At 46.9% G+C, this 22,459-nt stretch overlaps 2 protein-coding genes across 7 annotated transcripts in view; one reads left to right on the forward strand and one right to left on the reverse strand.

Moving 5' to 3' along the window:
* TNFRSF19 (TNF receptor superfamily member 19) overlaps positions 1-22,459 on the forward strand; it is a 129,958-nt gene that overhangs the window by 28,468 nt on the left and 79,031 nt on the right. The gene's annotated exons all lie outside the window — the stretch shown is intronic.
* LOC141987802 (uncharacterized) lies at positions 6,860-13,968 on the reverse strand. Its single transcript, XM_074953570.1, has 3 exons — positions 13,232-13,968; positions 12,254-12,652; positions 6,860-6,942 (listed from the first exon to the last, which is right to left on the reverse strand). The coding sequence occupies exons 1-3, from the start codon at positions 13,812-13,814 to the stop codon at positions 6,860-6,862; spliced, it is 1,065 nt and encodes a 354-aa protein (XP_074809671.1). The 5' UTR covers positions 13,815-13,968.

Below are 22,459 nucleotides of genomic sequence, written 5' to 3' on the forward strand. Positions count from 1 at the left end.
CTGACAGGTATAAGATTCTGACCAACAGAACCAGGACCTGCAAGCGGACCTGAAGTATTTTAGAACCTACCTACCAGGGTCTCCAGGTGATCGATGGGTAACCTGGTAAGGTAGGTGTGATATAAGCTATTTGTTCATTTTTTAAATTATGTTTTCTCTTAAATGCATTTGTTCTGAATAAATAGTACTTTGTTTTGTGGAAGCTACTTGGTTGCTGGTTTGCCCTAGGGAGAAGAGAACTGCAGATGCTGAACTGAAGTCAGACCTGCTGAGGCGATCACAGTGAATTGCAGGGGTATGTAGCTAGGACCCTGGACTAGTGGGAGAGAATCATGGGATTCTGTCCCTAGAAAGATGATGGCTGGAAACCTAAGACCTAGATGGGTGGCCCTAAAGGAAAACATGTGGTGGTCATGGGTGCAGTTAACCCAGGATCTGTGACTGCTGCATGTAAATATTGGATAGAACCAGAGAAAGAGTTAATCCCTGTGGCGCATGAAGGGCCTGGCGGCATAGATGCTGTTTCCCAATACTGCTATCTCAGCACTTGAGAAAGGATTCAGAACATTTATGAGCATTGCCTGGATCTCTTCCTCCCTCAGGTAAGATATGGCATCCTGTGGAGAACCATATCTAATGTTGCAGAGAGGTCCAGGGGTCTGGACATTTGCCTTAACACTATAAATTATTATCTTAGGGCATGAATATTATCTTAGGGCAATGTTATGTCTATTCTGAATCTTGGCCTGAAACCAGGTTATGAGAGGTCTATGATAGTGGCTGTGGAAACATATGTTTGAAGGCATCTTTGTGCAAGCTTAATATGAAGCTTGCACAGAAACGGGTGATAGACTGGGTTGTAGTTGGCTATGTCTGTTGCATCTAGCCAAGGTTTCTCAACGGTTGTTCTAACTGTAGTAAGGCTTTGATGTAGAAAGGAAGATTACATCTACAAATGAAGTATTAGCAATGTCAGCCAACAGATTTGTTAATGATCTCTTTTACTAACTAAGAAGGGCAGGGACCTCATTTTCAGTTGCCTCTCTGAGTATGTCCAACATTTCGTATAACATAAACAGGCTGAATTCATGAAATGAAAGCAGTCTTTTTATGGGATCCAGAATCATACATCCTGTCAGGCTCTCCTGGATGTGGGTGATCGTTTCAGTTAAGATAGTCGCAGCACATAATGGTGAGTTCTGCTGTAGGCACTCCAGGGTAGTGAAGCAGATCACCACTGTGTATAGTTCTTTTCTGTTTTGGTAGCTTCTGCAGAGATGGAGAAGGATGTATTGCAGGCCAGGAAATCAGTCTATATGTAGGTCTAGAGGGAGTGTTTTGATCTGTTTCCTTCTTAGAATTGCATTATCATTTTCTTTTCACCATATTCTCTTTCACACTTGTGTGGCTTCAGTAATATGTGCATAGTTCTCAAAACATCTCTCCCCTGTTGCTATTTTACATGCCTACACAGAGGGAAGCTTTACTAAGCTGAATCTAAGTTTGTGGACACGTGTTCTTGAATGTGCGCATTACATTTTAAGAACGTTAGTTAAAAATGTCATATAGACTCTTTGATGCCATCTTGAGTCCCCAGCCCTAATATCTAATGGGGGTTGTTGGAGGTTCCTGATGGGCCAAACTAGGTTTTGTCAGGACCCAGAGAGCTAAATGAGGCTTGTCAGGGAATAAAATGACTACTAAAAATTGTGAAGGGTTGGGAGTAGCCCTGATGAGCATTCTTAAGGCTTGTGTGTGGTTGGGAGTCTAGACAAGTGCTTTAAGATTCACAAGGAGGGTCCAGTGAATCTTCTCCCCTCCTCCCCCATGGACCTCAGGAGAGTCACAAAAAGGGGAAATGCCTCTCCGTGGTCACCTCCCTGCAAATACTCTGTTCTTCAACCCCTTACCCTCATTGCAGAGCTTCTGAGGCTTGCAGGAGCAAAACTCCCTTCCTACAGATCTTAGGAGATGCTCAGTAGTGTTCAGGGTGGTGGTGGGAGGTGTTAGGAAAGAAGGAGTTGAGGAGGCCCAGTCCTTGTCTATACTACAAGTCACGCCGACAATCAGAAACTTGTATAATTGCATTGCTTGTACATTTCACACAACTCTCCTTCTGTTGGCAGAGTGAGTCCACAGTTGGCGCTCTAGCATTGACAGAGAGAGCAGCGCACTGTGGATAGCTATCCCACTATGCTATTTGCCACCTTCTGCAGCTAGGAATAGTGGGAAGGTGGAATGGATCACAATGTACCATGGGTGTGGGCTCAACATCCCTTGATGCAGTTTTTTCTGTCCCATCATTCCAGGGGCTTCCAATTGTGTTTCACTGCATTTTTAACAGCCCCTGTTTACTATGCGCCTGCCTCTCTGCCTGAAAGGATGGATACCACACTTCTTTCTATTGTTGTGGTAGCTGTTATGAACACATTGCGGATGGTCATGCTTCCAATATGAACAGGAATCAGAGTTGTTTGACCTGTTGTGTGCCATGAAAAGAAACAACACCAGATTACTTTTGACATTCATTGAGCAACTGCACACGGTGGACTGTCGCTTTTGGGCTCGGGAAACAAGCACTGAGCGGTGGGATCACATTGTTATGCAGGTCTGGGATGATGATAAGTGACTGCATAACTTTTGGATGCGGAAAGCCACCTTCTTGGAAGTGTGTACAGAACTGACCCGAGCACTGCAGTACAAGGACACCAAAATGAGAGCTTGCCTCTCAGTGGAGAAGTGCAAGGCGATCTCTGTGTGGAAGCTGGCGACTGCAGACTGCTACAGGTCAGTTGCGAATCAGCTTGGAGTTGGGAAATCGACCAGTGGGGCTGTGTTAACGCAGGTGTGCAGGGCCATTAGTCGCACCCAGCGACGAAGGACTGTGACTCTTGAAAATGTCCATGAAACACTGGATGACTTTGTGGCAACGGAATTCCCTAACTAAAGAGCGGCGATAGATGGAATGCAGATTCAAATTTTGGCCATTTTGCGACCATTTTGCGACAGAGTACATCAATAGAAAGGGGTAGTTCTCTGTGGTATTTCACTGACATCAATGCCTGCGGAAAGGTGCATCTTCAGGAACACGGTACAGAAAGCTACAAGCAGGGACTTTCTTTCCAAACCAAAAGATTCCAGTGGGGGATGTTGAAATGCCCATAATGATCCTGGGACACCTAGTATACCTCTTATTCCCATGGCTCATGAAGCCTTACACGAGAAACCTAGACAGCAGCAATGAGCGCTTCAACAATAGGCTGAGCAGGTACAGAATGACCATGGAATGTGCCTTTGGCAGATGAAAAGCATGCTGGAGCTGCCTTTATGACAGGTTATACCTAAATGAGGAAAACATTCCCATAGTCATAGCAGCCTGTTGCATACTCCATAATACTTGTGAGGCTAAAGTGAAAAGTTTTTCCCAGGGATGGAGCACTGAGGCAGATCACCTGGCTGCTGATTTTGAGAAACTGATTTTGAGCAGCCAGATACCATGGCTATTAGAGGGGCACAATGGGGGGCTATTTGAATCAAGGAGGCTTTGAGGCACCATTTTGACAATGAGCTCCAGTAATGTGTCTTTCCATAAAGCATTTTGTCATGCTTTGTTAACTTGCCGCCTTGCATGAAAATGTTGATGTTTCCTGATCATGATTTGAACTCAGCAAATGATCAAATTCCCACTGTGTATTAATTCCAGCAGCAACCACCATGTGTAGAACACAAATAAAGATTGGTTATCTTTCAGAAAGTATGTTTTTATTAAATTCCAATTAAGAACACACAAGGCTTGGTGGGAAGAGAGAGAACAATGAAGGGCAGTGTAGGCTCTTATAGCTGTGTGTAACTCCAGCTATCGTTTTGGAACCTATCCAAAGGGATGGAGTGAACGGGGTACCGAGACGGGCCAGGAATTTGCAAGGATTGTTTGGGAAGGGCATGGAAAGCAGTTCTGTATCGGCTATATGGGGGCTGAGCACACATTAATTCTACCTGCAGCGTGATTAGAGATTTCAGCATCTCTATTTGCTCCTCCAGCACTTTTATCATCTGCTCCTGGCCCATTAAAATTCGTTCCTGACTCTCCTTTCTGTCCTACCTGTCTATTTTATGCTTTTCTTTTAAAGTCTCTCTCCATGACCTGTGTTCTTGTTTTTCGGCCTCTGAGGGTTGAAGCACCTCTCAAAACATGTTCTCCGTTTTCCTCCTTGGTTGCTTCCTTATCCGGCAGAAGCACTCTGCCAGTGTGTAGGCAGTTCCTCTGAAGGCCACATCTGCAGAAGCACAAGAAACAATAAACAGAAGCATGATTGTTAGTGCATGCACAGCATTGAATCATTGTAGTAAAATGCACCTTTTTTAAATAGTAACCAGTTTCTCATGGTCCCTTGGCAAGTACACAGCTTGGCGAATGCCCTAAACATGGTGAGTTCGACCCAGGGCTGGGGGATGTTCAACGTAGGGCAAAGGGTCTATGTGGTTTTTTTTAAGGGGATCACTGCAGGCGACTAGAGACAATATTGTAAATTCTGCCACCATTTTCCACAGGTGGAGGTCATTGAAGCTGATATCTCACTCTTGAGGGTAAGCAAAGATTTAAAGGTGCATCTCTTGCATGCGTGCAGCTTCAGACTGGGTCCCTATGCTGCTTGCCAGTGTGCCGCTTTGATCCCTGCACAAGTGATTGCTGATTGTGGTGGGAAAGTTTCCTACAGTGCGGGAAGGAACAAAGTAGCTCTGACAAGAAACCTTCAGCAGAGGATTGGCAAATACCTCCAGGAGTGTTTCCTCAAGATCTCTCTGGAGGATTCCTGTGAAATCTTGGTGTGCATTAACACTGTTCCGTCACACTGCATAGCCGCACAAGGGAATGTGAAGCACAGGCAAACACAGCTAGTCTTCTACATTTCTATCCTTTCACCCACTTCTAGAATATACAAAGCAAAGGACAGCTCTACCTCATATAACCGAGCAGCAACAACTCAAAAATATCACTTACCAGAGCTCCCCTCTCCTGCATCATGCATACCAAAGATGGACTGCTGGGACTAGCTAGACCCCTCCGGAGTGGAAAGCAGGTCCTGACTTGTCGTGCTACCGGACGACCCTCCCATGTGCTCCGTATCATCCTCCAACTTGACCTCCTCGTCCATGACTTCATCCTTGGAGTTGAGTCCACTGTCTCCAGCCCTGCTGACGTATCCATGAGGCTCTTGGTGGTAGAGGTGGAGTTGCCGCCGAAGACTGCATCCAGCTCCTTATAGAAGTGGCAGATCTTCGGCACAGCTCCAAAGCAATGTTTGACTCCCTTGCCTTCTGGTATGCATGCCTCAGCTCCTTCATCTTTGCACAGCACTGATGTGTGTCCTATTCATAGTCCTTACCTAACGTGTCACAAGAAATCTGACTGTAGGTTTTGAAGTCCCTACAACTGGAGCAGAGCTGGGACGGTACAGCCTCCTCTCCCCACAGTGCCAGCAAATCCAACAACTCAGGCATTCTCCAAGCAGGGGAGCATTTGCTGCTTGGAGTTGCCATGATCAGCTGGTAAGATCAGATGTGAGCTCTCCATGCCAAGTAAACAGGAAATGGGAATTTCAAAAATTCCTGGGCCTTTAAAGTGGGAGAGGCAGAAGCCTGTGTAGCTGGGTTCAGGGCAGCAGAATGCTGACCATACCAGTCAGGATGGACATTATGGGACATCGCTTGGACATCGCTTGTCATGTACATGACATAACCAAATGCAGCGTCTACACCAGTGGCGGCCACCTGCAGCCCATCAGGGTAATCAGCTGGCAGGCTGCAAGACAGTTTGTTTACATTGGCATGGCCACCCGCAGTTCCCAGTGGCTGCAGTTCGCCACTGGCGGTTTGGCCAGTGGGCTTCCCACAGCTCCCATTGGTAAAATATCCCTAGGGAGACACCACTATTTACCTCACTCCAGTCTGAAAAGTGACCATTTATTCCTACCCTTTGTTTCCTATCTTTTAACCAGTTACTGATCCATCAGAGGACCTTCCTTCTTATCCCATGACTGCTTACTTTGCTTACTTTGGCGAGGGGCCTTGTCAAAGGCTTTCTGAAAATCAAAGTACACTATATCCATTGGATCACCTTTGTCCACATGCTTGTTGACCCCCTTAAAGAATTCTAGTAGATTGGTGAAGCATGATTTCCCTTTTCCAAAAACCATGTTGACTCTTCCCCAACAAATCGTGTTCATCTATGTGTCTGACAATTCTGTTCTTTACTATAGTTTCAACCAATTTGCCCAGTACTGAAATTTAGGCTTACAGGCCTGTAATTGCCAGGATCGCCTTTGGAGCCTTTTTAAGAAATTGGCATCACATTAGCTATACTCCAGTCATCTGGTACAGAAACTGATTTAAAAGATAAGTTACATACCACAGTTAGTAGTTCTGCAATTTCATAGTTGATTTCCTTCAGAACTCTTGGGTGAATACCATCTGGTCCTGATAGCTTATTACTGTTAAATTTATCAGTTTGTTCCAAAACCTCCTCCAATGATACCTCAATCTGAGAGAGTTCCTCAGATTTGTCACCTAAAAAGAATGGATTAGGTTGAGGAATCTCCCTCACATCCTCAGCCATGAAGACCAATGCAAAGAATTCATTTAGTTTCTCCACAGTGACCTTATCCCCCTTTGGCATCTTGATTTCCAATGGCCCTAGCAGGCGTCCTGCTTCTGATGTACTTAAAAAATAATTTTGCTGTTACTTTTGAGTCTTTGGCTAGCTGTTCTTCAAATTCTTTTTTGGCCTTCCTCATTATATTTTTACACTTCACTTGCCAGAGTTTATGCTCCTTTCTATTTTCCTCAATAAGACTTAACTTTAATTAAGTAACCTTTGACACTGTGCCATAGGTCTCAATAAGAGGAGTCCAGTAAAGTAGAGTTTTACAGTGGTGGGGTGATCTATGAAGTGGCAAAAACATATTACACTTATTGAATTCTGTTGAACATCTTTGGTTTTAGAGCATGGTCTCTTTTCCAATATGCTTCAAATTTGATAGAAAAGGTATGTTACTCTGCACCTAGCTGTAACCTTACCCATATAAAGACTAATATACTCTTTTCATTAATTTCAAAGTGAAGCCAAAATCAGAATTAAAAATGGAAACTCAGTAGCAATCCTTATCTATGGTCAAGCAGTTGCAACTATACAATTGCTCCTGTACTATTGTAGAACTGACTATACACTGTGCTTTCAAATGCACTGAGTAAGCAAACTGGAAAAAAAAACCCTTTTCTCCTCTAATTTGAGCTACAGTAATTGTAGTTTAACTTGTAAAAATAGTAGGTTTGGGGAAAAAAATGAGAGAAATGTGATTTTAAGTTGTCCCTTTTTTAAATAGAATTGTAGCTCTCAGTATTAACAAAAATTACTACACCGTGTATAGAAAAGGAGTACTTGTGGCACCTTAGAGACTAGCAAATTTATTTGAGCATGAGCTTTCGTGAGCTACAGCTCACTTCATCGGATGCATTAAGTGAGCTGTAGCTCACGAAAGCTTATGCTCAAATAAATTTGTTAGGGTATGTCTACACTACGGAATAAGGTCGAATTTATAGAAGTCGGTTTTTTAGAAATCGGTTTTATATATTCGAGTGTGTGTGTCCCCACAGAAGTGCATTAAGTGCATTAACTCGGCGGAGTGCTTCCACAGTACCGAGGCTAGAGTCGACTTCCGGAGCGTTGCACTGTGGGTAGCTATCCCACAGTTCCCGCAGTCTCCGCTGCCCATTGGAATTCTGGGTTGAGATCCCAATGCCTGATGGGGCTGAAACATTGTCGCGGGTGGTTCTGGGTACATATCGTCAGTCCCCCCCTTCCCTCCCTCCCTCCGTGAAAGCAAGGGCAGACAATTGTTTCACGCCTTTTTTCCTGAGTTACCTGTGCGGACGCCATACCACCGCAAGCATGGAGCCCGCTCAGGTAACCGTCACCGTATGTCTCCTGGGTGCTGGCAGACGCGGCACGGCATTGCTACACAGTAGCAGCAACCCATTGCCTTGTGGCAGCAGACGGTACAATACGACTGGTAGCCGTCCTCGTCATGTCTGAGGTACTCCTGGTCGCCTGTGTGAGGTCGATCAGGAGCGCCTGGGCAGACATGGGCGCAGGGACTAAATTTTTAGTGACTTGACCAGGTCATTCTCTTTAGTCCGGCAGTCAGTCCTATTGAACCGTCTTATGGTGAGCAGGCAGGCAATATGTCCTTCTGCACCATCTGCTGCCAGCCAAAGATGTAAAAGATAGATGGAGTGGATCAAAACAAGAAATAGACCAGATTTGTTTGTACTCATTTGCCTTCTCCCCTGTCTAGGGGAATCATTCCTCTAGGTCACACTGCAGTCACTCACAGAGAAGGTGCAGCGAGGTAGATCTAGCCATGTATCAATCAGAGGCCAGGCTAACCTCCTTGTTCCAATAAGAACAATAACTTAGGTGCACCATTTCTTATTGGAACCCTCCGTGAAGTCAACCCTGTAAGCCGTGTCCTCAGTCACCCCTCCCTGCGTCTGAGCAACGGCAAACAATCGTGCATCTGAGTTGAGAGTGCTGTCCAGAGCAGTCACAATGGAGCACTCTGATTGGGCTAAAACATTGTCGCAGGTGGTTCTGGGTACATATTGTCCGGCCCCCGTTCCCTCCCTCCCTCCGTGAAGGCAAGGGCAGACAATTGTTTCGCGCCTTTTTTCCTGAGTTACCTGTGCGGACGCCATACCACCGCAAGCATGGAGCCCGCTCAGGTAACCGTCACCGTATGTCTCCTGGGTGCTGGCAGACGCGGTACGGCATTGCTACACAGTAGCAGCAACCCATTGCCTTTTGGCAGCAGACGGTACAGTACGACTGGTAGCCGTCCTCGTCATGTCCGAGGTGTTCCTGGTCGCCTGTGTGAGGTCGATCAGGAGCGCCTGGGCAGACATGGGCGCAGGGACTAAATTTTTAGTGACTTGACCAGGTCATTTTTTTTAGTCCGGCAGTCAGTCCTATTGAACCGTCTTATGGTGAGCAGGCAGGCAATATGGATTGCTAGCAGTCCTATTGCACCGTCTTCTGCCGAGCAGCCATGAGATGTGGATGGCATGCAGTCCTTCTGCACCGTCTGCTGCTAGCCAAAGATGTAAAAGATAGATGGAGTGGATCAAAACAAGAAATAGACCAGATTTGTTTTGTACTCATTTGCCTTCTCCCCTGTCTAGGGGACTCATTCCTCTAGGTCACACTGCAGTCACTCACAGAGAAGGTGCAGCGAGGTAGATCTAGCCATGTATCAATCAGAGGCCAGGCTAACCTCCTTGTTCCAATAAGAACAATACCTTAGGTGCACCATTTCTTATTGGAACCCTCCGTGAAGTCAACCCTGTAAGCCGTGTCCTCAGTCGCCCCTCCCTGCGTCAGAGCAATGGCAAACAATCGTGCATCTGAGTTGAGAGTGCTGTCCAGAGCAGCCCAATGGAACACTCTGATTGGGCTAAAACATTGTCGCGGGTGGTTCTGGGTACATATTGTCCGGCCCCCGTTCCCTCCCTCCCTCCGTGAAGGCAAGGGCAGACAATTGTTTCGCGCCTTTTTTCCTGAGTTACCTGTGTGGACGCCATACCACCGCAAGCATGGAGCCCGCTCAGGTAACCATCACCGTATGTCTCCTGGGTGCTGGCAGACGCGGTACGGCATTGCTACACAGTAGCAGCAACCCATTGCCTTCTGGCAGCAGACGGTGCAGTATGACTGGTAGCCGTACTCGTCATGTCCGAGGTGAGGCTGGGAGCGCCTGGGCAGACATGGGCGCAGGGACTAAATTTTTGGTGACTTGACCAGGTCATTCTCTTTAGTCCTGCAATCAGTCGTATTGAACCGTCTAATGGTGAGCAGGCAGGCAATACGGATTGCTAGCAGTCGTATTGTACCATCTTCTGCCGGGCAGGCAAGAGATGACGATGGCTAGCAATCGTATTGTACCATCTTCTGCCGGGCAGGCAAGAGATGACGATGGCTAGCAATCGTACTGTGCCATCTTCTGCCAGGCAGGCAAGAGATGAGGATGGCTAGCAGTCGTACTGTGCCATCTTCTGCCGAGCAGCCATGAGATGTGGATGGCTTGCAGTCCTTCTGCACCGTCTGCTGCCAGCCAAAGATGTAAAAGATAGATGGAGTGGATCAAAACAAGAAATAGACCAGATTTGTTTTGTACTCATTTGCCTCCTCCCCTGTCTAGGGGACTCATTCCTCTAGGTCACACTGCAGTCACTCACAGAGAAGGTGCTGCGAGGTAGATCTAGCCATGTATCAATCAGAGGCCAGGCTAACCTCCTTGTTCCAATAAGAACAATAACTTAGGTGCACCATTTCTTATTGGAACCCTCCGTGAAGTCCTGCCTGAACTACTCCTTGATGTAAAGCCACCCCCTTTGTGGATTTTAGCCTCCTGAAGCCAACCCTGTAAGCCGTGTCGTCAGTCGCCCCTCCGTCCGTCAGAGCAACGGCAGACAATCATTCCGCGCCTTTTTTCTGTGCGGACGCCATACCAAGGCAAGCATGGAGTCCGCTCAGCTCACTTTGGCAATTAGGAGCACATTAAACACCACACGCATTATCCAGCAGTATATGCAGCACCAGAACCTGGCAAAGCGCTACCGGGCGAGGAGGCGACGTCAGCGCGGTCATGTGAGTGATCAGGACATGGACACAGATTTCTCTGAAAGCATGGGCCCTGCCAATGCATGCATAATGGTGCTAATGGGGCAGGTTCATGCTGTGGAACGCCGATTCTGGGCTCGGGAAACAAGCACAGACTGGTGGGACCGCATAGTGTTGCAGGTCTGGGACGATTCCCAGTGGCTGCGAAACTTTCGCATGCGTAAGGGCACTTTCATGGAACTTTGTGACTTGCTTTCCCCTGCCCTGAAGCGCATGAATACCAAGATGAGAGCAGCCCTCACAGTTGAGAAGCGAGTGGCGATAGCCCTGTGGAAGCTTGCAACGCCAGACAGCTACCGGTCAGTTGGGAATCAATTTGGAGTGGGCAAATCTACTGTGGGGGCTGCTGTGATGCAAGTAGCCCACGCAATCAAAGATCTGCTGATATCAAGGGTAGTGACCTTGGGAAATGTGCAGGTCATAGTGGATGGCTTTGCTGCAATGGGATTCCCTAACTGTGGTGGGGCCATAGACGGAACCCATATCCCTATCTTGGCACCGGAGCACCAAGCCGGCGAGTACATAAACCGCAAGGGATACTTTTCAATAGTGCTGCAAGCTCTGGTGGATCACAAGGGACGTTTCACCAACATCAACGTGGGATGGCCGGGAAAGGTACATGACGCTCGCATCTTCAGGAACTGTGGTCTGTTTCAAAAGCTTCAAGAAGGGACTTTATTCCCAGACCAGAAATAACTGTTGGTGATGTTGAAATGCCTATATGTATCCTTGGGGACCCAGCCTACCCCTTAATGCCATGGCTCATGAAGCCGTACACAGGCAGCCTGGACAGCAGTCAGGAGCTGTTCAACTACAGGCTGAGCAAGTGCAGAATGGTGGTAGAATGTGCATTTGGACGTTTAAAGGCGCACTGGCGCAGTTTACTGACTCACTTAGACCTCAGCGAAACCAATATTCCCACTGTTATTACTGCTTGCTGTGTGCTCCACAATATCTGTGAGAGTAAGGGGGAGACGTTTATGGCGGGGTGGGAGGTTGAGGCAAATCGCCTGGCTGCTGGTTACGCGCAGCCAGACACCAGGGTGGTTAGAAGAGCACAGGAGGGTGCGGTACGCATCAGAGAGGCTTTGAAAACCAGTTTCATGACTGGCCAGGCTACGGTGTGAAAGTTCTGTTTGTTTCTCCTTGATGAAACCCCCCGCCCCTTGGTTCACTCTACTTCCTTGTAAGCTAACCACCCTCCCCTCCTCCCTTTGATCACCTCTTGCAGAGGCAATAAAGTCATTGTTGCTTCACATTCATGCATTCTTTATTCATTCATCACACAAATAGAGGGATGACTACCAAGGTAGCCCAGGAGGGGTGGTGGAGGAGGGAAGGAAAATGCCACACAGCACTTTAAAAGTTTACAACTTTAAAATTTATTGAATGACAGCCTTCTTTTTTTTGGGCAATCCTCTGTGGTGGAGTGGCTGGTTGGCCGGTGGCCACCCCACCGCGTTCTTGGGCGTCTGGGTGTGGAGGCTATGGAACTTGGGGAGGAGGGCGGTTGGTTACACAGGGGCTGTAGTGGCAGTCTGTGCTCCAGCTGCCTTTGCTGCGGCTCAACCATACACTGGAGCATACTGGTTTGGTCCTCCAGCAGCCTCAGCATTGAATCCTGCCTCCTCTCATCACGCTGTCGCCACATTCGAGCATCAGCCCTCTCTTCAGCCCGCCACTTACTCTCTTCAGCCCGCCACTTACTCTCTTCAGCCCGCCACCTCTCCTCCTGGTCATTTTGTGCTTTCCTGCAGTCTGACATTATTTGCCTCCACGCATTCGTCTGTGCTCTGTCAGTGTGGGAGGACAGCATGAGCTCTGAGAACATTTCATCTCGAGTGCGTTTTTTTTTCTTTCTAATCTTCACTAGCCTCTGGGAAGGAGAAGATCCTGTGATCATTGAAATACATGCAGCTGGTGGAGAAAAGAAAAGGGACAGCAGTATTTAAAAAGACACATTTTATAAAACACTGTCTACACTCTTTCAGGGTAAACCTTGCTGTTAACATTACATACATAGCACATGTGCTTTCGTTACAAGGTCGCATTTTGCCTCCCCCCACCGCGTGGCTACCCCCTCAACCCTCCCCCCTCCCTGTGGCTAACAGCGGGGAACATTTCTGTTCAGCCGCAGGCAAACAGCCCAGCAGGAATGGGCTCCTCTGAGTGTCCCCTGAAGAAAAGCACCCTATTTCAACCAGGTGACCATGGATTATATCTCACTCTCCTGAGGATAACACACGAACGGATGTTGCTTGAACGCCAGCAAATATACACTGCAATGCTTTGTTGTACAATGATTCCCAAGTACATGTTACTGGCCTGGAGTGGTATAGTGTCCTACCATGAAGGACGCAATAAGTCTGCCCTCCCCAGAAACCTTTTGCAAAGGCTTTGGGAGTATATCCAGGAGAGCCGCGAATGCCAGGGCAAAGTAATCCTTTCACATGCTTGCTTTTAAACCATGTATAGTATTTTAAAAGGTACACTCACCGGAGGTCCCTTCTCCGCCTGCTGGGTCCAGGAGGCAGCCTTGGGTGGGTTCAGGGGGTACTGGCTCCAGGTCCAGGGTGAGAAACAGTTCCTGGCTGTCGGGAAAACCGGTTTCTCCGCTTGCTTGCTGTGAGCTATCTACAACCTCGTCATCATCATCATCTTCTTCGTCCCCAAAACCTGCTTCCGTATTGCCTCCATCTCCATTGAAGGAGTCAAACAACACGGCTGGGGTAGTGGTGGCTGAACCCCCTAAAATGGCATGCAGCTCATCATAGAAGCGGCATGTTTGGGGCTCTGACCCGGAGCGGCCGTTCGCCTCTCTGGTTTTCTGGTAGGCTTGCCTCAGCTCCTTCAGTTTCACGCGGCACTGCTTCGGGTCCCTGTTATGGCCTCTGTCCTTCATGCCCTGGGAGATCTTGACAAAGGTTTTGGCATTTCGAAAACTGGAACGGAGTTCTGATAGCACGGATTCCTCTCCCCATACAGCGATCAGATCCCGTACCTCCCGTTCGGTCCATGCTGGAGCTCTTTTGCGATTCTGAGACTCCATCATGGTCACCTCTGCTGATGAGCTCTGCATGGTCACCTGCAGCTTGCCACGCTGGCCAAACAGGAAATGAGATTCAAAAGTTCGCGGTTCTTTTCCTGTCTACCTGGCCAGTGCATCTGAGTTGAGAGTGCTGTCCAGAGCGGTCAAAATGGAGCACTCTGGGATAGCTCCCGGAGGCCAATACCGTCGAATTGTGTCCACAGTACCCCAAATTCGACCCGGCAAGGCCGATTTAAGCGCTAATCCACTTGTCAGGGGTGGAGTAAGGAAATCGATTTTAAGAGCCCTTTAAGTCGAAATAAAGGGCTTCATCGTGTGGACGGGTGCAGGTTTACATCGATTTAATGCTGCTAAATTCGACCTAAAGTCCTAGTGTAGACCAGGGCTTAGTCTCTAAGGTGCCACAAGTACTCCTTTTCTTTTTGCGGATACAGACTAACACGGCTGCTACTCTGAAACCGTACACTGTGTATGCGAAACCAACTTTTTAAACTGCTTATAGCTTATTTTTATTCTTTTACTCGTGGTTGGCCAAGAGCACTTCCAGTTTCACAGCCTCCCCTTTGGTCTCGTTACATACCTAGGGTGCACGAAAAGTTTTCATTGTAGTAGCAAACCAGATGCGACACCAGGGCTATACGGTTTTTTCATACCTGGATGACTGGCTCCTGGTAGGCCAATCTCATTAGGAAGTCATAGCAGCAGCAGGTTCTTTTTGGTACCTTCTTGCTACCTTAGCTGTTGCATAAATGCAGGGAAGTCCGTTTTGTCACCCACTAGGACAATAACATTTGTAGGAGAATGGCAGCACTCAGCCTCTGCGAGATCCTTTCTCTGCACAGACAGATTTTATGTGATGTGCAACTTGATCCCTTGCATCAGCCACAAACTGTGGTGTGCCAGTGTTTCTCTGTTAGGTCACATGCACCTACATTAATGTCATTCACCAGACTTTACTTATGGTGCCTTCAAACTTGGCTACACTGCACCTGCTGACCAAACAGGAATCGCATTGTCTCCCTCCATGACTGTTCTCACCAGAGTTCTCACCTCCCTCACATGGTGGTCCAACCCAAGCAAAGTCATGGTGGGGACTTGTTTCAGCCCTCTCATACCAAAGGCCACCATCCTGACAGATGCCTCCCTTATGGAGTGGGGCACTCACCTGGACTACCATATTGCTCAGAGTACCTGGACCATAAACTTTCTGGAAATGAGAACAGTCTGTCTTGTGTGCAAGACCTTCCTTTTCCTCATTCTCCTCATACACTTGCTCCATGTACAGGTAATATTAGACAATATCACCACAATGGTGTATATAAATAGGGAGGAGCAAGATCCCGTCTCCTATGCCTAGAAGCAGTCAGGTTTTGGAACTGGTGCATCAGAAACAACATTACGATACAGGCCACATATCTCCCAGGTGTACACAACTCCCTGGTAGACAAATTAAGCAGAAGTTTATCTGCAGACCACAAATGGGAGATCCACATCACAGTTTTAACCAACTTATTCACACAATGGGGAACTCTGCTATGGGACCCCTTTGCATCCCATACAAATAAAAAGCTTCCCATGTATTGCTCCAAGGAAGCTATAGGCCACGATTCCCAGGTCAACACTCTCCTGCTTCCTTGGATGGACGGTCTCAAATACGCCTTTCCTCCCATCTCTCTACTACTGCGAATTCTATGGACGATCGGTTGCAACAGAGCCACCACCATCCTCCTAGAACCCAACTGGCCCAGACATTTCTGGTTCATGGAACTCTCAATGATGTCCACATGCTCACCTATCAGGATGTGCCCATTTCAGGATCTCCTAACTCAGGCCGGGGGTAGGGGGGGAGAGAGATCAAGCACCCCAACCTTTGCTCATTCCGGTATTTGGATGGGTGTTGGAAATAGAATGTTCAGGTTTCACATCTGTTCAGGAAATCCTTAACCAAGATAGAAAGGATTTTACTAGAGCCTGCTACCTGGCTAAATGGTGGCGCACTTTAGCCTGGACATGTCACCACCAACAATCGCTAGATGCCATAGGTATTCTAGTTATCCTAGACTATCTCCTCTCCTTAAGAACTTCAGGTCTAGCACTTAATTTGCTGCAAGTACACTTAGGGTATGTCTATACTACCCGCCGGATCGGCGGGCAGCAATCTATCCAGCAGGTGTCGATTTATCACGTCGTTGACCCCTGAGCGCTCTCCCGTCGACTCTGGTACTCCACCAGGGTGAGAGGCACAGGCGGAGTCAACGGGGGAGTGTCAGCAGTCGACTCACCACAGTGAAGACACCATGGTGAATAGATCTAAGTACATCGACTTCAGCTACATTATTCACGTAGCTGAAGTTGTGTAACTTAGATCGATTCCCCCCCGCCATGTAGACCAGGCCTTAGTAGCAATTAATGCCTTCCTCCGGCAGAGGGACAATTTGTCTTTACACATCTGGCTCCTGTGAGACTTGTGAAGTGCTTGATCAGGACTTTGCCACTGGTCATTATACCTGTACCTCAATGGGATCTCAACTTTGTCCTGTCAACATTCACAGGTCCACCCTTTGAACTGCTCTCCGACCCAGTACCCATGAGGCTGCTGGTTCCTCAGGTACCCAGGGCATGATTAAGCCTAAGACTATAAAGTCCTAGGCTCCGAGAGGTAATCAGTACCATCAACAGAGTGAGGCAGCAAGAAGAGTACTGCCTCTTCTCACTCAGTACCTAAGAAGATGATGGAGATGATGATCTCCAATACTTGCGAGGCCATAGATCTTTTTCTTCAATTGGACCTGCAATTGAACATTCAAAAATCCACCTTACCCCCCTATGCAAAACTTTGAATTCATAAGAGCTCATTTTGATTCAGTAGCAGCAAGAGCCTACCTCCCAATGCACAGATTCATGGCCCTATTCAACATAGTCAATACAATCCAGATCAGCCTTCAAACTATGGGCCAGAACTGTCTTTAGCTATTGGGACATATAGCAGCTAGTACTTTCGTTATGGATCATGCAAAACTGTGAGTGTGATGCCTTCCGGGTGGCTCAGGACCGTTTATTCACTGAACAGATACAGTCTAACTACACTGCTTTCCATACCCATCTTCATAAAGGAATCTCTCAATTGGTGGAAATACCCTCACAATGTTTGTGCAGGAGTCCCTTTCACTTGCCCTCCCCCAGCAATTATAATGACAGATGCATCCCTGTTGGAATGGGGAATGCATCTGGACACCCACACAGCCCAGGGCAGGTGAACATCTCAGGATAACACTCTGCACATCAACCTCCAGGAACTCAGTGCAGTCAGATACGCCCATCTCCAGTTTCCACTACTAATCAATTGGCAAGGAGGGGCAAGATAACACTCCCTCTGTGCCAAGACTGTCAAACTTTGGAATTGGTGCATATGCATTCAGATTATCATCACAGCATCTTACTTCCCAGAAGTTCAGAATGTGACTGTGGACACACTCAGCAGGCATTGTTCTCAAGATCATGAGTGTGAGATAGATTCCATTATACTTCACCACATATTGCAGCAATGAGGCACACCTCAAATAGACATGTTTGTCATGGTAGTAAACAAGAAATGTGCTCAGTTCTGCTTCAGAGGTGGGCTGGGTCACCAATCCTTTGGGGATGCTTTTTTACCTTCAGTAGTCGTTGGGTCTACTGTACATGTTTTCCCCTAAATGCCTCTAATAGCCAAAGTTCTACTCAAAATAAAAAAAGGACAAAGATAGAGTTATTCTAATAGTCCCAACCTAGCCCACACAAACATGGTTTCCTTACCTGATACGTCTGGCTGTTTACTTACCTTTTGCAGCGTGCTAACAGATAAAGATGGAAGCACTCAGAAGATAAGACCCCTTCCTTGTCCTACCTTAATTTTTTTAATAAACATAGCCATTTAGATTATTCAGATTATAACAAGTCACCATTAATGCAAACAAAAAGTACATTTAGTGACAGTAAAGATTGCATTAGGACACACCCTTTCCATCCAGAACATGAATATCAGGAGTGAAAGGAAAAGTCTCCTGTAATCCTTACCACCTCCATATTACCTACAACATTGGTCCTAGGACCAATCCTATTGAACTAATTCATAAATGATCTGGAGAAAAGGAGTAAACAGTTAGGTGGCAAAGTTTGCAGACGCTACTAAACTGCTCAAGATAGTTAAGACCAAAGCAGACTATGAAGAACTTCAAAAAGATCTCACAAAACTAAGTGATTGGGCAACAAAATGGCAAATGAAATTTAATGTGGTTAAATGTAAAGTAATGCACACTAGAAAAATAACTCCAACTATACATACAATATGATGGGGGTTAATTTAGCTACAACTAATCAGGAGAAAGATCTTGGAGTCATCGTGGATAGTTCTCTGAAGATGTCCACGCAGTGTGCAGAGGCAGTCAAAAAAGCAAACGGAATGTTAGGAATCATTAAAAAACGGATAGAGAATAAGACGGAGAATATCTTATTACCCTTATATAAATCCATGGTACGCCCACATCTTGAATACTGCTTACAGATGTGGTCCCCTCATCTCAAAAAAGATATACTGGTATTAGAAAAGATTCAGAAAAGGGCAGCTAAAATGATTAGGGGTTTGGAACGGGTCCCATATGAGGAGAGATTAAAGAGGCTAGGACTTTTCAGCTTGGAAAAGAGGAGACTAAGGGTGGGCTATGATAGAGTATATAAAATCATGAGTGATGTGGAGAAAGTGAATAAGGAAAAGTTATTTACTTGTTCCCATAATATAAGAACTAGGGGCCACCAAATGAAATTAATGGGTAGCAGGTTTAAAACAAATAAAAGGAAGTTCTTCTTCATTCAGTGCACAGCCAACCTATGGAACTCCTTGCCTGAGGAGGTTGTAAAGTGTTTAAAAGAGAACTGGATAAATTAATGGAGGTTAAGTTCATTAATGGCTCTTAGCCAGGATGGGTAAGGAATGATGTCCCCAGCCTGTGTTTGTCAGAGGGTGGAGATGGATGGCAGGAGAGAGATCACTAGATCATTACCTGTTAGGTTCACTCCCTCTGGGGCACCTGGCATTGGCCACTGTCAGTAGACAGGATACTAGGCTGGATGGACCTTTGGTCTGACCCAGTATGGCCATTCTTATGTTCTTATTGTCAATTACTCGCTCACTCCAACACTCCCATATGACTTTCACTTGCATCTAAAAGCACTACATACACTTACGTTACCAAATTTGCACTGTAACCCAAAAGAAACTGCAATCTTATACACTCTTTTAACAACAAATCAGCACATCTGATTGTGGCACATTCTAAGTATTTGGGAAATCAATCTCTTTTATCATTGCTAAGATCACGGTTAAGATTTTGCGATACAGCACAAGTTCGATGAAGTTGGAGTATGTATTTCATTTTGGGATGTTGCAGATGAAAGTGAAAGCTTTATGGGAGTGGATTATTAGCAGTGTTGTAGGCAATATGAAGGTAGCAAGGAATGTGGCAGACTTTAACTTCTGATTTCCAAGCTTTTAAGGTTTTGTAAAAAGAAAAGGAGTACTTGTGGCACCTTAGAGACTAACAAATCTATTTGAGCATAATCTTTCATGAGCTACAGCTCACTTCATCGCACGCATGCAGTGGAAAATACAGTGGGGAGATTTTATATACACAGTGAACATGAAACAGTGGGTGTTACCATACACACTGTAACAAGAGTGATCAGGTAAGTTGAGCTATTACCAGCAGGAGAGAAAAAAAACCTTTTGTAGTGATAATCAAGGTGGGCCATTTCCAGCAGTTGACAAGAACGTGTGAGGAACAGTGGGGGGGGGGGGAATAAACATGGGGAAATAGTTTTACTTTGTGTAATGACACATCCACTCCCAGTCTTTAGTCAAGCCTAATTTAATGGTGTCCAGTTTGCAAATTAATTCCAATTCAGCAGTCTCTCACTGGAGTCTGTTTTTGAAATTTTTTTGTTGAAGAATTGCAACTTTTAGGTCTGTAATCGAGTGACCAGAGAGATTGAAATGTTCTCCGACTGGTTTTTGAATGTTATAATTCTTGACATCTTATTTGTGTCCATTTATTCTTTTACATAGAGACTGTCCAGTTTGGCCAATGTACATGGCAGAGGGGCATTGCTGGCACATGATGGCATATATCACACTGATAAATGTGCAGGTGAATGAGCCTCTGATAGTGTGGCTGATGTGATTAGGCCCTATGATGGTGTCCCCCGAATAGATAGGTTTTGTGTAAATGGGGTGCAAACTTAACTGTCACTAAATGTAGTTTGTGTTAATTTCCTAGGGCTTTTTTTATATGGAGTTGGTGTACCTCAGCAGATAACTTCCTAGGGTTAGGGATGGGAGAGGGGAGAAGGGGAGCTGCACTTCAGCGGGGAAAAACTGCATTGCTGAAGCTGCTCCAGGCTTTATCAGCTCTCCTAAAGAGCATGAGAGGCTGCAAAATACCTCAGCAAGTTTTGTCTGTCTAAAACATTTTATCCCTGCTTAAAGGTTACTGAAAGTAAGTGCACCAAGAGAAACGCACCATATTTAGCAGTGCCAGCATAACCTGTTAGGTGGAGGGAAGCCCCATAAAGGAGTGTGTCATATCTCACTTTCTGAAACATGCAGTAGCCTCTCACTGATACCTGGAAACTGGATATAGCCAGGAGCAGCTGCAGCAGCATGGGGCTTGCTCTTCCTCCACCTGTCTAATTTGCTCCTCCTTCCTGTCTGTACTCTGTTCCTTCCAGTGTGAAGCATATCTCTCAATCTTTTAGCCTGCCATTGTGTGAAATCAAAATGCATAACAAATGCGTGTATTTTAGTGATTCACACCATGATATTCAGATTACCATGGTTTTTAGGTACAAAACCTATTTTAGAGATGTCCTCTTGCTGTGTGAATCACATACAACTATAAACCATCTCTCCCAATAGAGGTCAACATCAGGGTTTGATCCTAGATGAGGACCCTGTCACTTGAACTTCCAGGAGTAGTTGCTCATCTCTTTTCAAACCAATCACTAAAGGAGGACTTGATACACATTTTCTGACTGGGTTGCCCAACTCTTTACTAGTCAGTAGTAGCATAATGGAGATGAGGAACCCTTGATTCTGTCCCTGGCTCTATGAGAAGTGTGTAAGTTTAGTTGTTAGAAACTGACTTTCAGCTTTCAATATTCTGTTTGGAAGGTAATTGACTGAGTGGATAAGTTGTACGTTTGCCATGATAGAGACCCTTGTTCTGTTCCTGACTGCCTGGCATAATCTCTCTGGGTATGTCTACACTGAGATAAAAGATCTGCAGCATGGCTGTGGCTGGGCTTGGTTAGCTGAACTAGGGCTTGGGCTGTGGTACTATAAAACTGCAGTGTAGACATTCAGGCTTGGGCTGGAGATCAGGGTCTGGGATAAAGCGAGGGAGGAGGGTCTTTCAGCCCAGGGTCTAGCCCAGAGGTGGGCAAACTACAGCCCGTGGCCACATCCGGCCCGTGGGACTGTCCTGCCTGGCCCATTAGGTCCTGGCCGGGGAGGCTAGTCCCCGGCCCCTCCCCTGCAGCAACACCACCACGCGGGCAGCGGTCTGGCCCGCCGCTCCTACCGGGCAGCGCAGGGAGCGCAGCTGGCTCCAGCTGGGCGGCATACTCCTGCTGCTCTGAGCAGAATGGTAAGGGGGCGGGGTGTCCCGGGGTGCAGTCAGGGAGCAGAGGGCGGTTGGATGGGGCAGAGGTTCTGGGGGGGGGCAGTCAGGGGACAGGGAACAGGAAGGGTTGGGAGTGGGAGTCCCGGGGGGCCTGTCAGGAGGCGGGGGTGTGGATAGGAGGCGGAGCAATCAGGGGACAGGAAGCAGGGCGAGTTGGATAGGGGGTGGGAGTCCCGGGGGGCCTGTCAGGGGCAGGGGTGTGGATAGGAGTCGGGGGAGCAGTCAGGGGACAGGGAGCAGGGGAGGTTGGGTAGGGGGTGGGGTCCCAGGGGGTGGTTAGGGGACAAGGAGCGGGGGGGGGGGGTTGGATGGGTTGGAGGTTCTGAGGGGGGCAATCAGGAGTGGGAAGTGGGAGGGGCCAGATAGGGGGCGGGGGCCTGACTGTTTGGGGAGGCACAGCCTTCCCTACCCAGCCCTTTGTACAGTTTTGCAACCCCGATGTGGCCCTCGGGCCAAAAAGTTTGCCCACCCTGGTCTAGCCTGAGCCTGAATGTCTATGTGCAGTTTTTAGCTCTGCAACCCAAGCCTGACCCATCTGACCCAGGCTCTGAGACTCAGTGCCACAGGTTTTTTATTGCAGTGTAGACATACCCTTTATTAACCTATCTGAAAAATTAGGGAGGGCTTGTGTGCAGCAGCTCAAACTTGATTGCTTTCTGTTGTTCAGGTTTGTGGCCTTGGCCAGTAATAAGCATATGCTGAAGTGCATGATAATATAAACAGCAGCTATGTGAGCATAGCCAACTGTGGGGGGGAGGCTTTAGCCCCCCTCAAAAATTTTGGGATTCCATTAATATATAAAGGAAACACTGACCATGGAACATAGTTGTTTATCTCACTTTATTAAAAGTGGACAGATTTAGTCACGATACAAAACTACTAATTAAAGGGACATTCAACAGCTATTATTTTTTTAACTCTAGCCCCACCTAATAAAAACAAGTTGTCAATATCCCCAAG

The sequence above is a fragment of the Natator depressus genome, chromosome 1 (assembly GCF_965152275.1).
Source record: "Natator depressus isolate rNatDep1 chromosome 1, rNatDep2.hap1, whole genome shotgun sequence".
NCBI classification, from domain to species: Eukaryota; Metazoa; Chordata; order Testudines; family Cheloniidae; genus Natator; species Natator depressus.